Source organism: Molossus molossus, unplaced genomic scaffold (assembly GCF_014108415.1).
Source record: "Molossus molossus isolate mMolMol1 unplaced genomic scaffold, mMolMol1.p scaffold_m16_p_6, whole genome shotgun sequence".
Taxonomy (NCBI): domain Eukaryota; kingdom Metazoa; phylum Chordata; class Mammalia; order Chiroptera; family Molossidae; genus Molossus; species Molossus molossus.
The window spans coordinates 14,359,212-14,376,222 of NW_023425399.1; the positions used below are offsets into that span (position 1 = coordinate 14,359,212).

The window sequence follows — 17,011 nt, forward strand, 5'->3', positions numbered from 1 at the left end:
GTCATCCAGGGTTGGCTGGCCCCTTCAAGAGAAGGCCACTTCGATGCTGGCGGCCTTTTCAGGACCCTCTCTCTCCTTTCGAATTCTGGCGACAGCTTTCTCTGCTTTTCTTCTGGACACACAAGTGGTGGACAGCGCTCCGGTCATTTATTTGTTGGTGGTCCTTCTGTACGTAAACTCGTTAATTCCCCTCATGTAAGTGCGTCGTCGGTCATTCTTCCGTGCAATCTACCCCTAGGTCAAGGAGCCCAGCAAAGGAGGGTGCTATCGTGCCGTCAACTAGAACTGATCCTCGCTGCACTCCTCTGAGCCACTCTAAGTCCAGGTGTATCCTTGCATTTAATGCCTCTTCTGACCGGGAGATCATTACCTGTTGAAATGGCCCCGTGATCAGGAGGGCTCGACTTTGGAGAATTATTTTCTGTACGGCACTGAATTTGACCTCTCGGGGCATCAGTTTTCGTGTGGAGATAGGAGGAACCAAGGTCGAATCTAAAACCAAGTTATGTGGAAAATGGAGGACGAGATCTGGGAGAACTTACCTGTAGCATTTCAGTTAACATGTGACCCACAACCTTTCGTACCCTGGGAACATAATAGCTACACTTCGATGGCTGAATGTTGGGAAAACCCAGGGAGACCACGTTGTCTTATAGAAATATTCGAAGAACTGTCACATGCAAGAGAGGTAGCCGTATTTTTCTGTCTCTGACGAGAGATCTAAGATAAGCCCGTTGACACTTAAGGGAAGCAGATTTCAAATTCATGTGGACAAGAGCTTTTAACCCTTTAGCTCCCTGGTGAGGTGTCAGTCTCCATCACTTGATATAACCCGGGGAGGGGAGGGAGGTTCACAGCGGGGCTGATGGGGAGGATTCAGAACTGAAAAGTGGTTGGTCCAAGGGCGAAGATATAGAAACAGGAATGGCAGCTGCCCCGTGTGGAGTGCCCACTCTGTGCGGGGCACTGCTCTGTGTGTGTTTTGTACATTGTCTCTTTGAATTCTCATTACCCTTTGAGGTTAAGGAACTTGCCCTGGGCTAGACAGCCGCCAGGTGGTAGAGGTAGGACATGAGCCCTGATCTGCCTGATGCCAAAACGCATGGCCTTTACCTTCAATGGACAGTGTCAGAATATTCGGGGGACTTGGTGGTGGGTCCAGGCACTGCCTTACCTCCACGATCTTGGGCCACTGTGTGTGTGTGTGTGTGCATGTGTGTGTGCGCATGTGTGCGCGCATGTGTGTGTGCGCGCATGTGTGTGTGTTTGCATGTGTGTGTGCATGTGTGTGTGTGTGTGTGTGTGTTTTCAGCTCTCCAACCAATTCCAATGGACACCAGAGTCTGAAAACACTGCTCTAAGCTAGTATTGGTCTAAATGCCCACTGGTTTCTCCTTTTGAGCTACAAGACTAACTAAACTCCACCCTTACCCTATGCCAACCAGCAACTGCTCCTTCAGTCTACTGTTGTTTTCTGGGTGGTTCCGTGAGCTCAGTCCCCGAGAAAAGCCAGACTCCATTTAAATCTCATTCGGAGCCATGGAACAGAAAGATCAGTCTGGCCTCTCCCCCTATGGGGGGGCAGGACGGGAAGCACTGTGCAACCCTCACTGCAGTCCCGCCCTAAGCGCGTCTGAAGAACACACCGTGCTTGGGCGTGAGGAAGGATGCTATCACATCTCCGAGAGACGGGCCACTGGCAGTTGTAGGAGGATTTAGGTTTGTTCCACCTTGACATCGGAGGACCCACCTTGACTCTGTTTCAGGAGACCGAGCCCGGTTGGGGTTGAGGATGGGGGTGGGGAAGGAGAGCAATCTGCTCTTCTCATGCTTTGACGCGACTGGCACCATCTGACTGGGGTTTTTCCCTTGCACATGTCCCAAAGGAAGCTGGCCAAGAAGCAGAAGGAGACGCAGAGCGGCGCCCAGAGGGAGATGGGGCCTGTGGCCTCGGCCGACAAACCCGCCACCAAGCTCAGCGCCGGCCGCAATGATGAAGGCTTCTCCTCCAGCTCCCAGGACGTTAACGGGTTCAGTAAGTTGAGCCAACCCAGGGGAAGGGAGCGTACGTGGTCCAGCTTGACCGTGGTGCCTCGGCTGTAACCCCTCACAGTGGCCAGGTGCTGGAGGGCAGGGGTCGGGATGCTTCCCTGGGACGGTCCAGGATGAACGTTCTCCCTGGAGAAATGTAGGGGCCACCTGTACTGGGGTGAAAGGAGAATTCAAGCATCTGCCTTAAAATGGGGGCAATCATTGTAACTGCTTGTGGCATGAATAGAGACAGATTAAAACTAAACGGTAAACAAGAAGGGGGAGGACACGGCTCTACACCTAAGCACAAAAACACGCCATATTGAATTGAGTGTCTTACAGTTTTCAAAAGAGTATTTCACATAAACCATGTGAGGTAGATGAGTCAAGGATTATTACTGTCTCTGTTTTGAACACTTAGGAAACTGAGGCTCAGAGACCCAACTTTTCTAAAGCCCCGGGGCTGATGAGCAACATATCGGACCTAGATGCTGTGGTCCCAGACCTTGGCCAGTTCCAAGCTACAGCCAATGTTCCAAGTGGCGCTTAGTCAGGAGCACCTGAGTCGCCACAGAGGGTTAATGCAGGATCCCAGGGCAATAGAAATGACTACGATTTCAGGGCTGACCCTTCTCCACAGGGCAACTTCGACTGGTGACCTAAAGTGACCTCGGTGATCAGACTTGAGAGGGCTGGCTTTTGTTCTGGTCTTCCTGTCGGCCAGTTCTTTTCCCGGGTTTAATAGAAATGCGAGATTCCCCAGCCTCTGCCCCGCAGTGGGAGGTGCAGGAATGTGAGTATGGACAGACGACCTCCACACGCTGTGTCCTTGGCAAATGGAAGAAACCATATTTTGTAAAAATCGCTTTAGATATGATCAGTGTGAGATGATGGGCATCTGTGAGAAGAAAGAAAAAAATCAAATATCCATTGACCGCCCCCCTGCTCCCCACAGCCAGTGTCACTGTCCCCATTTCATAGAAGGTCTGCAAGGCCCGCAGTGGTACTGACCTCCCCAGAGTTCCACAGCTAGCCCCTGCCGGACCCCGGATCTGAGGGTAACTCAGGCCCATTGTTCTCAACCCCCTGTGCAGCACAGAACCGACCCATCTGGGTGGGGCTCAGGCACACATAACTGGGCCCCATGCTTACCCACTGAATCACAGTGTGAAGGAGGACGTTAGGGAGAGGGCGAGGGGTCGGGAGGGGTGCGGGTTGGGTGACAGCTGCCCAGGGTGTTCTCATGGGCAGCCTGGTCAGGATCGCTGAACTTCAGGGGAGGAAATGGCTTTTCCGAATATCGATGTGCTGCCTTGGAAAACGAGATTAGTTTTAAAACTATATAAAAAAAAAAAGTTGGGGGGGGGCAGTAAAATGAACACTATTATAGCCTCTGCCTTGATTCGCCAGTTGCTCATGTTTGCAACATTTGCGCTCGCTCTCTCACTCTCGGTCACTCTGTGTGTGCGTGTGCGTGTGCGTGTGTGTGTGTGTGTGTGCGTGTGTGTGCATGTGCGTGTGTGTGTGTGTTTTCCTGAACCACTTAGAAGTGAGTTGCAGACATCGTGACTCTCCACCTGCAGAGAACTCAGCATGTGTTTCCTAAGAGCTCGGACAGCTCTTCAGCATAACCACGGTCAACTTACCTCACCCAAGAAATGTAACCGTGTTTCACTATCTAATATACCAGCCTATAGTTGAATTTCCTCAATGGCCTGAAGTTTTATATTATTATTATTATTCATGATTATCATTATCATCATCATTCTCCAATCAAGGTGCTCAGGGTGGGTTTGGTCACCATGTTTCTTCAGCCCCTCCCACCTTTATTTTATCTTTCCTCCCACCTTTATTTTATCTTTCCTCCCACCTTTATTTTATCTTTCAGGACGCTGACTTTTTGTAAGTGCAGACCATCTGCCCCACAGTGTTCCCCATCCAGATGGATCTGATGCTCTCATCATGATTACATCCAGGTTAACTGTGTTGGCAGGACCATGACGTAGGGGATGCCGTGTGCCTCCCTTCACAACCCGTCAGTGGACACGTTGTTGCCGATGCCGAGTCTGAGCACTTCTTATGGTTGAGTAATGACTTTTCCAGACAAACTCTCGTGGCACATACTGACTATTTCGTGAACAAATACCTACCTTCCGTTTTCCTCGGAGTGCGGAGCAGGCTTCTGGTCTCTGAACCATGAAGGCAGTCCTGTCTCCGTCCTCACCCAGGTGAATAGCTGGGCATGCGTGCGCTCCCTAGGGACCAGGACAGGGTGTTGACACGGGCCCGGAGAGGCAGCAAAGGGCTGAGAAGGAAAATGGCTTGGTGTGTCCTTCCAGAGCCCCCAGCCTGTGCTACCTTGTCATAAATGCTCCTGCTTTTGGTCCGGGGGCAAGTCTAGCTGGTGGAACATACCTACCGAATGCCACCCATTTACCCAAAACCTTTCCTGTGTAGGCGTCTCTTGTGCACACTGCTTTCCATTTGTGAGAATGTCCTCGGAGGACTGTAAATGCCAAAACGATAATGAGCAAAGATGCATGACAGTCATTGTGACCTCAGAGTGGTAGGGACGTGATCTTCAGCTTCCTGATCTGAAGTAAACACCTGGGAAACACCGATGTCTTAGATTTCACGGGAAACATCACCTTCCTTTGCCTCGTGGGCCGAAACATAGACTCTTAAGAGGAAAGCACCCAAGACTGAGGTAGATTCGCCAGCCAGAGAGGAACAGGAAGCAGTCTGTACAAAATCGAATTTGATATGTTAAAGTCCAGAGACAGTATTCTCAAATGATTGATATGTGTTATATGTATATACCCACACAGACATATATGTATACACCTTAATTTTCATGATGTTGCTTTTTAAAAAGACAGAAAAATACATTCCAATCGACGTTATTTTCAATCAGTAAGAAATTTTGCATGTGTTTGAATCCATCACATTTTCGGATCCGGCCCATGTATCTAGTGTCCTCGGGCTGCAGCCAGACAGGCTCGGGCGGTCTCCGAAGGCCCTGGAATGCGTCAGGTGCCTCTTCAACTGCCTGGTGGAACCACTGGAATAGGATTTGAGGGAGGAAAAAATGTAAGAAATGCTTACACTGGAGATGTAGAAATTGCTTCTGAAATCACCCTGATGTATATAAAATTGAATCTATTTTTGAGGCATCGGGGAAGTGGCCGCCTGCTCCTGCGCCGGGTCTTTAGGGGACCCTGAGACCATTTGCAAGTGTTGGGGCAGCACCGAGAGGCAGAGCAGAAGGACAGATGTCACATCGGACATGTTACCGAAGAACATGCCCGAGCGATTATTCCATTACTGAACAGGTGGGCCCTGGCCTCCTTCAAACCCTGCGTATCCCTGCACAGGGTTATTTTCTGGGGTTTTCTAGTCCAAGCCACTGCTCTGCTAAGTTCTGCAACATCCGTCCAATCAAGCCTCCCAATTTTGCGTTAGGGACAGTGACCTCCGGGCGATGGGGCTTTGTCGGGTAGGGGCCACCCCTTGGACATTCTCGGAAAAAGGAGTGCATGTCACATTTCAGGGACAAGCAGTGTGCATTGTTTTCAGTCTAAAGAAATGCTGGGTTTAATTAAGTAATCGGGTGTGTGTGTGTGTGTGTGAGCGTGAGTGTGTTCTGAGCCCTTTCACTCACTGGGGTCATTTTCTGGGTCTTCCCTGTGGCGCTTTCTTCTTAATATCCATGCTTAGATCTTCCTCTTTCATTCGTGATGTCATCTTCTCCTTGTTCATGTTCAGTCCAAGTCAAAATGCTTTCACACACACCCCTGTTGGATTCCTGTGACAGGAGCTTTGGTTGTCGGCCCTTCCCAGGTGGCATTGGACAGGCTCGCTTGCCCATCGGGTGTTGTGAGTTTACTCTGTCTTCACTTTCATGCTTCCATTCTATGGGATGGTTTCCTCTCTGGTGGGTGAAGACAGTTCATCTCTGACAAGCATCAGGCACTGGGCCTTCATGCTCCCTGCTGAGTAAGGAGACAGGCATGGTTGAGGCCTTGGAGGTGAGATTCAATGGCCATTTTCTCAGCACTTAATATATGCCTTTCCCTCCGTCGTGGGTCTCGGGCACAGTTTGGGGAAGGTGGTAATTACAAAAATAAATAAAACAGGGCATCTTGCCACCAATAATAAATGTTTCCTCTTAGAGTGTTTCAGAGTTTACAAAAGTCTTTTTACAGAGGAGCCGTACATTCTGTTCTTGCACCATGAGATTAGTAGGGTTATTGTCACCCTCATTCTACAGATGAGGAAACTGAGGTTCGGAGGGACCCTGTGCCCCACGTCACAGAGGCATCTGCACAGTCATGATGAGGGTCCATTTCTCCTGAGGGCAGTGAGACTCGACTGACCTAGTTCTGCAAAGAATCTGGGGAGCTATCCAATCAGAGTCCCCACAATAAAACAGCTGTAAGAGAAATAAGTCAGGATCCGGAAAACATGAATGGAGACAAGAAGGTCAAGGCCAGGTTATATTAAATTAGAATTATATTAAAAAGGAATCTAACTATACCAGCTGGTAACTTTAAGTCCAATTTGGCTCTGAGCTTCCTAGTAGCAAAAACCCTAAGAGGAAGATAACTTTCATTGGCACCTACTATGTGCTAGGTCTTAGGCTTATACCAGCCCCCTCTTAAGGCTCCTGGGAACCCCATGATGAAATGCTATTTCCATTATAAACGAGGAAACTTCGTTTCAAAGAACTGAAGTAAACAAGCTCAAAGTTGCACACCTGAAGAGTAGGGATGGGATTGAAAGCCAAGTGAGATGGTCTGACTCCAGCCCCGTGTTCCCTCCGAGCCATCGATGGCAGCCCACCACTCACGGTCGCACTGAGGCCACTGGGGCCGGGAGTGAGGTCAGTTCCACTTCTCTCCCAGGGGTCAGCCAGCTGTTCAACCCTGTGGGCAGAAGCTGCTGCTACAGCTGTGTCCTAGCTGGGGCCGATCAGAGTCCCACGAGGCGCCGGGCTCTGTGAACAGCATGTTCAAATGTGGCATCTTAGTCCGTTTTCACGGTAACCGGCACAGTTGGTGTGATTATTATGAAACCGACTTTACAGTTGAGACAGTTGGTGCTCTGTGCTATTGAGAGGGGTCTTCCTTAAGTCACATGATGAGTAGATGGTGAGGCCTGGACCCCAAAGCAGACGTTTTACTTTCAAAACCAAGTGCCTTTGTCTTTCCTCTGACCTTCAGCTTTCTCTCCACACAAAGCTGGCGATGGAGAGAAAGGAGATGGAGGTATAGAGCCCTCCTGGCCGGGAGGACAGTGTCTCATCTTGGTTCCTCTGTCCACTTCAGAGCCTGAACTCCTGCGACCTTGGCAGAATCTGTGGGAATTGTCACAGGAGCTTCTTAAGCAGCTGGGACTGTAGACTGATGGTCTCGTCCTTGGGCGTTCCTGAGCTGGACCAAGCCCTGTAGACAGAGGGATGAGCATGGAATGCCCCTGTCCACAGAGAGCTCATAGCCTAGCGGGGCAAACAGATGGTCAGCAATGAGCAGCCTTACACAGCCCCGCAGGGACTACAGTGGCAGCCTGCAAAAGGAGCCCCCAGGCCCTTCCCAAGACTTTGTGCCACCAATGTGACCACACGTATACCGTATCGGCAGTGCACAGTAGCCTTGGGAGAGATTTGCTGCTGAGGCGGAGAAGGGGCCCTGAAGCCTGGGCCTGTCTCTCAGCCCCCAGATCAGATACAAGCGTTTCCTTACAGGCAGGTGGGGAAATCTTCAAGCTTGATCCCCCACAGGGTGGTTCAGCAGCCATGGAGCAGGTGGGGGGCGGGGAGGACACCAGGCACAATTTTAACCTGAATATTTTAGAAACACGTTATGTAACTCAAGCAGTTCACATGGGGAAGACAGATCAGGACTTTGAAAAAGGAGTGGGGATTGGCTGGGGTTATGGTAAATGCCCAAGGAAGATTCCGTAACCCTTTCGGGAGGATGGTGAGCCGCTGCAGAAATGGGTCCCTGGAAGAGTCAGCCTGACCATGGTCTTCCCCGGCGAGACGATGGACGTGGTAACACACGATGACACCTTCGCACTGTGCAGAAGCTTCTCTGGGGCTGTCACTTCTGCTAGGTGCCATTCACATGTCATCTGTCATTCTCAAACCATTGCTACCAGGGAGGAATTACTCTCCTGATGTCAGAAATGAGAAAACCTAAGCTCAACGAAGTGAAATACATGTCTGCTAGCCATCTTTGTCATTCCCCAACTTGACCTTCCCTGCAGTGGCTCCTTGTTGCCCCGGAGGTACATAAGGGCTGAAATCCTCAGAAAGAATTCCTGACCCCTTCAGGGTTGCTGACTGGTACATACTCTGACCATTGCCCAACTATCTGGCCCATCTGATACTCACTGAGATTTGTTTGAATGAATGAATGAATGAATGAGGAACTGGAATTTAAACTAAGATGTTCTCGCTCCAAGCCCATGTTCGGTTTCAACTCTTCTGGTAATGAATTCTGTCTTCTTTGAAGCTGAAATCTGCTCTCGTAACCTCCACCCATTCATTCCTGTTTTTGCACACAAGTGCGTATTGATCAGCAACAATCTGCTGGCCCTTGACGCCCTCCGGTGTCACATGGGGAATGAAGTCAATCTTTCTCTTCCTGCCTCTCCCACCCCTGCCCAACTCTTGGACTGCCGCCACCTGGGTGCCCTGTAGGTCCTTCCCTGAGGCTGAGCAGCCCCCACATCAGCCATTAGCCTTCTCTGGGACACATTTCTCTTTTTCAGTCTGCTCAAAATCTTGTCACCTCTATCTGCATTTGGTCCGTGTCCATGTCCAAGACAAATCTGATCCTCAACACTGGGCTGAATTGCTGGAGGTTCAGGGAGCTGCCATTGCCCTCATACTGGACTCCAAGCCTGGGTTCAGAACACAAGCCCATGTTTGAACTGACCCCCAAAGATCTAGCACAGACCTGCCTAATGCAAAGCTCATAGCCTCCCAGTAGGGCTCCTCATTCAGCCCAGGTGAAGGAGAATTTGGGGGCCCAAGTAGAGGCTTTATATTTCATGTAAGCCGTGCCTTCTCGATAGATTTGACCCTGTTCTCCCAGCATCCTGAGATATTTTTGATTTGTGATTATTTCAGCCAGTGAGCTCACTTAATCTTCCCAGTTTGGGGCCTCAAAATGTAATCATTATTAATATTCATAATACCAGTCTTCATCTGTCGAGCTTTGCTGATGAGCCCATTGCCAGCTAAGAGTTTTATATGCGTTATCTTCACTCATTGGTGTGTTGGGAGGATTAAGTCAGTATTGTGACTATCCCTGGCGATTTGTAGATGAGGACACTGAGGTTTAAAAAGTATGGAACTTGGCCAAGGCTTCATAGCTTTAATAGCTGAGCTGGGACTTCAGGTCTGTCTGCACCCCTAAACCACAGCCACTATCACTCCACTGTACCTCCTCTGAACGGCAGGTGCATTGTTCCATCTTACAGAGAAGAAGCTTAACTCCACAGAACTGACTCGTTAGCTCAAAGCCATGGTTCTCCATGGTCCCCGGTGAGCAGCACATCATCACCTGGGAACTTTTGGGGAAGTAAATTTTGGGGCCTCACTCCACACCTACTAAACCCCAAACTCATCGTTTTAAACAGGGCTCCCAGGTGATGCTGACACACGTTCCAGTCTGAGAATCACCAGCATGTGGTAAAGCCCAGGACTGCCAGGCTCCAAAGCTGTTGTTCTTCATTGCTGCACTGTCTGTGATGGCAGCCGTTCCACTAGGGGAGGAAGTCTCTACCCCCCTTTCTCAGGGCGGGTTCACTGTAAAGACACTAAGCCCATAGACAGCTGTGAGGGTCCCCAAGTTCAGAGGTTCCCTCCCAACCGTCTCTGGAACTTCCTCTCCTTTTGTCTGAACAGCAAACATCCTGAGAGTCAGATGGAAGGAGTGGAAATTTACAAGGAAAAGCAATCATGAGTCACACAATGAAACCAAGAACTCAAAGAACATTGTAAAGATGATTTTTGTGTGTGTGTGTGTGTGTGCATGAAATTCTGTTTGCAGGGACAATTATATTTTCTGGTTGCTCCAGGATTAAATTGAATCTGGGAAAAGAATTGAATGTTACAAGCTCGCTCCCTCCAGTTTTATTGAATATTTTACAGGGGTTATTGAATATTTTGCGATCATCCACTTGGCTGACAGATTAAAGGGCACACTTATTAAGTTCCTGGCAACCCAAAGTTGAATGGGTTTATTTCCTAGAAGTGAAAAATGGAAATTTAAGTGGCCTTGAGAAAGGAGACAAATTGTGCATTGCGAACACTAAGGAGTTAAATGAAGACAAGTTTCAGACAAAGATATTAGACGCAAAAAGGGATATAATAGATCATCAAACCAAAAAGTTACATTAGACACCATCTGATCCAATTTCTCATCCTAACGATGAAGGATTGAGCCCAGAGAGTTTACTCAAGGTCGTTCATTGAGTCACTAACAGAACCTGAGCTAGAACTGGGGGCTGTAACTCCTCGAGTTCTGTCCCATGGTCTCCTTCAAGAAGAATAAACTTTGATCAATAATGGCTTGTCTTCTAATATTTTCTGTAGACACCCCAGTCTGACTTCTACACAAACAGATCCTTCTCTAATTGAATTATGCTTTTCATCTCCTGGTTATGGGAGCAGTGAGGTGTTCCTTTAAATATTCATTGAATGCCAACTATATGCCGAGTGGTGCAGAGATCGTAAAGATAAATAAGACATGGTGTCTGCCTGCAGGGATATTACTGTCTTCCAAGAGGAGATTGGGAGGTGGATTGGTTTCAATAAATGTGATAAGTGATAGAGAAAAGGCATGTACAGTGCCCCAGAAACACTGATCAGAGGCTCAGCCAGGGATTGATTCTGCCTGACTTAGACAGTACTATGCAAGGAACCGGGTTTTGTTTTGAAGGAGGTACAAGAGGAAGATTGGCCCAGGTGTAAGTGGCAAAGGCTTGGAGGTGGAAGGGGCATGGTGGGCTCAGGGAAGGGGGTTTGGGGTACAAGGTGCTGTGATTTGAACTCATGGGGCCAGAGATGTGAAACCTGCCTTTGGGACTTAACATTTGTAGTCTCATGAAACTCACTTTTCAGAAGAGCAACCTATTTGGAAATTAGAGGGATCCTAGCGTCAGGTACTGTTGTAGGTGGTTGGAACCGGGCCTCCTACCCTCTGATTTGTATGGATTCAGCTGTGCCCGGTAGACACGGAGGGACCGCGTTTTATCGGCTACAGGCCTTCACTCTGTGGCCTGGCCCAGGCCGTCCTTCTCAACATTCTTTCACAGAGACCTCAGGAAACCTACAAGGCTGAAGTTGCTTTTGACAATTTATGCCAGGCCACTGTAGCTTGAGAAGAAAATAGAATTTTTGTGTATACCTCACAGGTGGTCTTGAATTACAACAGGGCGCTTATAAAGTGCTTGCTAAAATCATCAGGGATAAAGAGGTGATGTTGAAAATGTAAATACACAGTTGCTAGGTAGCAGGATAAACCGAGCCTGGAGACCCCCCCCCCGCCCCCCTCGGCTCAAAGCTGTAGCCTTGATAAGTTGAAAATGTTGATAATAATTCTACTAGCTAACATTTTGTGAGTAATTACTGTACAGAGCACTTCTCATGCGTCATTTCATTTCATATTCTCAACAACTCTACGAGGCAGATTAGGGAAAGTGAGACTCAGAGAACTTAAGTAACTTGCTCAAGGGCACACAGCTATGAAGAAACCAAACCCGGGTTTGGACTTGGGTTTATATGGCTGACTTGGCAGCATCCCGTCCTTCTGGAAACACTGTCTTTGCTTGACTTCTGCTCTCCTGGTTTTTCTCCTTCCTTGCCAGCCATTTCTTAAGCTTCTTTATTGATTCTTCCTCTGGTTTCCAACCTCTACCCAACGAAGCATCTCAAGACTTAAACTCTTCCCCTTTCTGCATATACTGAGTCTAAGTGGGTGGTGATGACATTAATATAGATAATGAGCACAGGTCGAAGCCAGATTTAGAGCAGAAGACAGGGGAGTTTGATCCACACAGGTTAGGTTTGAGGTGCTATTGAGTCATTGCAGAGATGCCCAGTAGGCAGTGAAATCTGTGGGTCTGGAGCTAAGCGGAGGAATCTGGCCTGGAGAGAGCGACATTTGCGGCATCGTGTAGACAGGTGACTGGAGACTTGGCCGTGAGTAAGGAAACTGAGGCACATCAAGATGAAACTCATTGCCTAAGCTCACTTAGCAAGTAAATGCAAGAGCCAGAACATTGAACCAGGATTGATTTACATATTACATGTGCCACCAGAAAAGCAGTTCATTAAAGCTGAGCACAGCACAAGCAATTGTAAGAGGGGCTGTGTAAGAAGTGCTGAGCCTCCTGGGCATCCTCCTGGGCCCTGAGATGGAGCTCAGAGAGTGTGAAGGAGTGGCCCCATGGTTGTCTACTCAGCCTGGATTCTGATAGGATCTCAGTATTTAAAGCAGAATTTTCTGATTCAAAGTAGAAATTTCAAAGAGCCTGAGGTCTGATTTTATATGTGAGTGGGCCTACATACCTTAGAAAATCACTGAAGGAGTCGTAGGGTTGGCTCTACCACAAAGGTTGAGGACTTCCTCTTAAGTTCTTGCCCAGGTGGAAAGTTGTCTTGTTGCCCACAGAGGTGGGCAGCAGTCAGAAGACAGGAATTAGAGGTTTAGAAAGACAACATCTTGAAAAAGTAGCATTTGAGGGAGTGGAAGAAAAGACCAACGGGCCAAGGGCAAGCTAAATCCCTCCCCCCTGCATCACCACTGCCATCTTCCTTCGGATGATGTCCTGCACATTTCAGCGGGAGGGTGTCCCGATGTTTGCTTCCTCGGGCTGACTTTTGGCGGGATGCTCTTGACTGTATTGAGAGAACTACCCTCATCTCTAACCCAAACCTACCTCTAGAGTAAAGTGAAGAGATCCCCCAACCGAATACTAAGTGTCAGTGACACACACAAGACAAAGGCAGTCCTACCCTCCGAAAGGCCATGATGTGACAGTGAGCACAGGCAGCAGTGACATGACACTGTTGTAGTGACATGACATGATGTAGTAGAGAGATGCTAGGGCCTGGAGAGGAGGCTGGCCTGACCCACTGACCACGGGTCCATCTCCCTTCAGAGGGTTTGCTTTTCACCTCACCAACCATGTGAGTCGACTTCCTAATTTTATGGAGACCGGAAATGAGAATAAAAATTCAATTTCTTGGCACTGAAGCAAGAAGAGATGTGTTAGACACCATAGTAAAGATTCATTCAGCAGAGAAACAATACAGATGCATCTTGACGTGATCCTTTGCCTTACCCTCTACATCCAATCCAACACCAAGTTCTGACTATTCTGCGTCTTCAATATGTCTAGAACCCATCCACATCCATTGTCTCCACCCTTGTCCACGTTACCATGACCTCTTACCTCACTAAGATTTGTAACCTCTACATCAGCGATCTTCAACCTTCTTCATCTCATGGCACACACAAACTAGTTGCTAAAATCCTGCAGCACACCAAAAAATGGAATATGTTTTTTTGCCAGTCTGACAACAGAAATGTATAATTTTGATTCATTCACGTGGATGACGGTTGTGGTGTCGGCTTTTGTCATTATTTTATTTGACAATCTAAAGGAAAAGAGGTCAGTGCCCCTGACTAAATAAACAGGTATGGCGTGTTTTAAAAATTCTGGCAGCACACCGGTGTTGAAAATCACTGCTCCAGATAACCCTCCTCTCCGTTCTCGTCATGCTGTAGTCCACGGTCTTCTCAACAGCCAGGGAGAGCTGGTCAAGGTGGATCTGAACCTGTCGCCTCATCCCTCCTGGCTTGAAACAGTACTGTGGCTGCTGGTTGTTCTTAAGTTACAAACCAAAGTCCTCATCCTGAGCTTCCTCACAGGTCTCGTCCTGACATCCTCTCCCGGGTCCTGTCTCCTGCCCCTTTCTTTGGGACTCCAGCTGTCGTACTACCTGCTGGTCTTGGTGGCTCCCCTTCTCCACTCCCCTTCTCCCAGAGGACCTCGGTTCATGCTGTTGCTGTATCTTGAGGAGAGAGGGCAAACTACAGCCCAAAGGCCAGATATGCCCCACTCTCTGTTTTTTGTAAGGAAGAATTTATTGGAACACAACCATGCTTGTTGTTGTTTTTTTTTTAAGAAGAGTCTTTATATAGCTGCTTTTGTGCTTTATCAGTAGATCTGGTCAATTGCTACACAGAGCATTTAGCCCACAAAGCCTAAAATATTTATCCTCTAGCCCTTAGCAGAAATGTTTTCCAACTCTGCACTGGCTACACCCACACCCTGTCCCTAAATGACTCCGTTACATCTCAACTCATGGATTTCTTCCATTCTCGACCCCTCTCCCCAGACCAGATTGGATTTCTTTGTTAGGTGCTGTCAGAGAATTCTGTTCCCTTTTTGTCTCAACACTGACCTCATCTTCCAAATGGATTTGTTTAAGGTCCAACCCCTGCGATAGATGGCAAGCTCCAAGGGGGAGGGATTATTTGTGTCTTGCTTACTACTGTATCCCCAGCATATAGCATGGTGTGTAGCACAGGGCGCCCCCAAATCCTTATTTAGTTGAATGCATAGGTGGATGGATGCATATAGACAGATGGGACTCAAGCATAGCCACTCTATATACTAAGTCAGAATAAAAGAGAATATTTAGAAAGCCTGGTACAACTCACACTACATATTGTTGTCCTGTTTTCTGCATCCAGAATTGAGTGCAAATAGAGAAAGGAGTTCAAGAACGTTTCCTTGCCAGCCCGTTGAGTTCCAGATTTCAGCATGTCTCCCACCCCACTGCCGGCCCCTAGTCTGCCAACACTGGGGGGAATTTTACGAGTTTCTTTTTAGGGTTCCTGCAGAACTGAGAACTGCTACTCAAAATACCCTCAAGTAGTCAACCATTGGCAGGTCTGGGAATGTGATGCAGCCATTTCTCCGGTCATAGGAGAAGGAAAGGATAACAGTTGCTTGTCTTTGGACTCGGATGCCGGCTCTCTGGCTCTGCCAGCGGAAGAAGCAAGAAACATAGTAAATACAGGAAGATGTAACAACAGATTGTGGTCCTCCTTTGGCTGGCTGGCCGCACAAGGAGCTGCGGGGACATCAGTTATCTAAGAAGGTTATGGGAGACAATGGGCACCTGTTACATGGGTCCAACATATATGGACATGGAGAGCTGGCTTCCCCACACCACTTGTCCTGGGAGCTGAGCTGTTCCTTTAGTTATTGCAACTCACTTACTAGGAAGGGGTTTGGATCAGGTTGGCTTACTATGTGAGAAAAAGCCAAGAGGAGTGGATAGAATATAAATAGGACGTGGAAATAGGCATCTTGGGCTGCTTCAAAGATGATCGAGGAAAATATCATAGAGGAGTTGAATTTTAAAGGATGAATGGTCAGAGTTCATCAAGCAGAAAGGGAGAAACGTGTTATTGCTCTTTGTTTTGTCGACACTTAGTGGCATAAAATAGCAACCACTGTGTTTTGCTCACAAGTCTGTAGGCTAAGAGTTTGGGTAGAGCGCAGCAGGGATGTTTTGTGTCTGTATGAAAATGAGGAGACCCAACTGGAACTACTTGAATGGCTGGAAATAAGTGGGAGGGCTCTCCAAGGCCGTGTATCTAGGGCTTCACTTCTTCCTCAAGTGACATCTGTCGAGGACAGAATGTCCAAGTGGCTCTCTTATTTGCATGTGTGACCCCCTGGTTAAAATGACTAGAACTTCTGCCGCTGGCTGGTGTTGCCCTCCCCCTGTGCATCCAACTTAGGCTTCCTTGTAGTGTCGCAGATTCTTGGCTTCATGGTGGCTTCCTCCAGAGAAAGTGTTCTGAGAAAACCAGGAGGGATGCCAGTCTTCTTAACAACGTGGTCCAGAACTGGCCAGCATCACTTCTGCTGCATATGGTCATTAAAAGCAGCCACGGGCCAGCCTCCGAGAGTGGAGAAACGGGCCCCTCCTCTCAGCAAGTGAAACGGTGTGTGCCTATATTCAGAGACCAGCGATAATCATCTTGGACAAACTACCACACTGTTCAAAAGAAGAGAATGTGGGTACAAAGGGCACAAAGGTATGAGAAAATCTACTTGGCTGATAGAATCAAGAATAAATAGGAATATTTTTCAAATTTCTACTTCCCACTTTGGGTAGAATGATAATTTCTCCATTACTAGCACATGATTCCCCAGGGTCTCTGTGGATTTGCAGAATCTGCAAAGAGTTTTTGCTTTCTTGTATAGTCCCCTGTGAGTGTAGATGTATTTCCTAAAATACGTTGTCCAAAAGACGTCAATCATGTTCACTTCTCCCTAGGGCTCCAGAGAAAACGAGAAGGGGACATGGCCAGGTCTCTGTCCAAGGTGCTGATCCTCCTTTTCTCAGGAAGCCCCTTCCCTTGGACTTGTGATTGTGGGTGTTTTGACCTCCCTGGAGCGTTTAGAGTATTAGTTGCATGGAGTTAAGTGGTAGGAGGTGAACCTCAAAAGATATCAAGGACTGTGTTTTAAAGAGTCTCAAAAACTAGAGTTAGAAATAAATTGTTTTCTGCAAGGAGCTAACACCGACTTTAAGAAGTAGAAGGCCCTGGCCAGTTTGGCTCAGCGGTTAGAGCGTCGGCCTGAGGTCCAGAGAGACCCGGGTTCAGTTCCCGCTAAGGGCACGTACCTCGGTTGCAGTTTGTCCCCGGCACTGGTTGGTCGTGTGGGTGGCAGCCACTCGGTGTGTCCCTTTCACATTGATGTCTCTCTCTCTCTCTCTCTCTCTCTTTCTCTCTCTCTCTCTCTCTCTCCCTCCTCCCCCCTTTCTCCCTCCCACTCCATCTGAGCAAAAAAAATGGAAAAATGTCCTCAAGTGAGGATAAAAGAAAAAAAAAGAAGTAAAAGGACAGGATTGAGTCTAACTTTAGAAAGATCATTC

General features: G+C 48.1%; 1 protein-coding gene across 2 annotated transcripts in view; it reads left to right on the forward strand.

Moving 5' to 3' along the window:
- PTPRT (protein tyrosine phosphatase receptor type T) overlaps positions 1–17,011 on the forward strand; it is a 967,960-nt gene that overhangs the window by 854,819 nt on the left and 96,130 nt on the right. For both annotated transcript variants that reach the window (XM_036244362.1, XM_036244363.1), the window contains one exon: positions 1,887–2,035. In XM_036244362.1, coding sequence (XP_036100255.1) covers positions 1,887–2,035 — 149 coding nt within the window. The remainder of the gene's footprint in view (positions 1–1,886; positions 2,036–17,011) is intronic.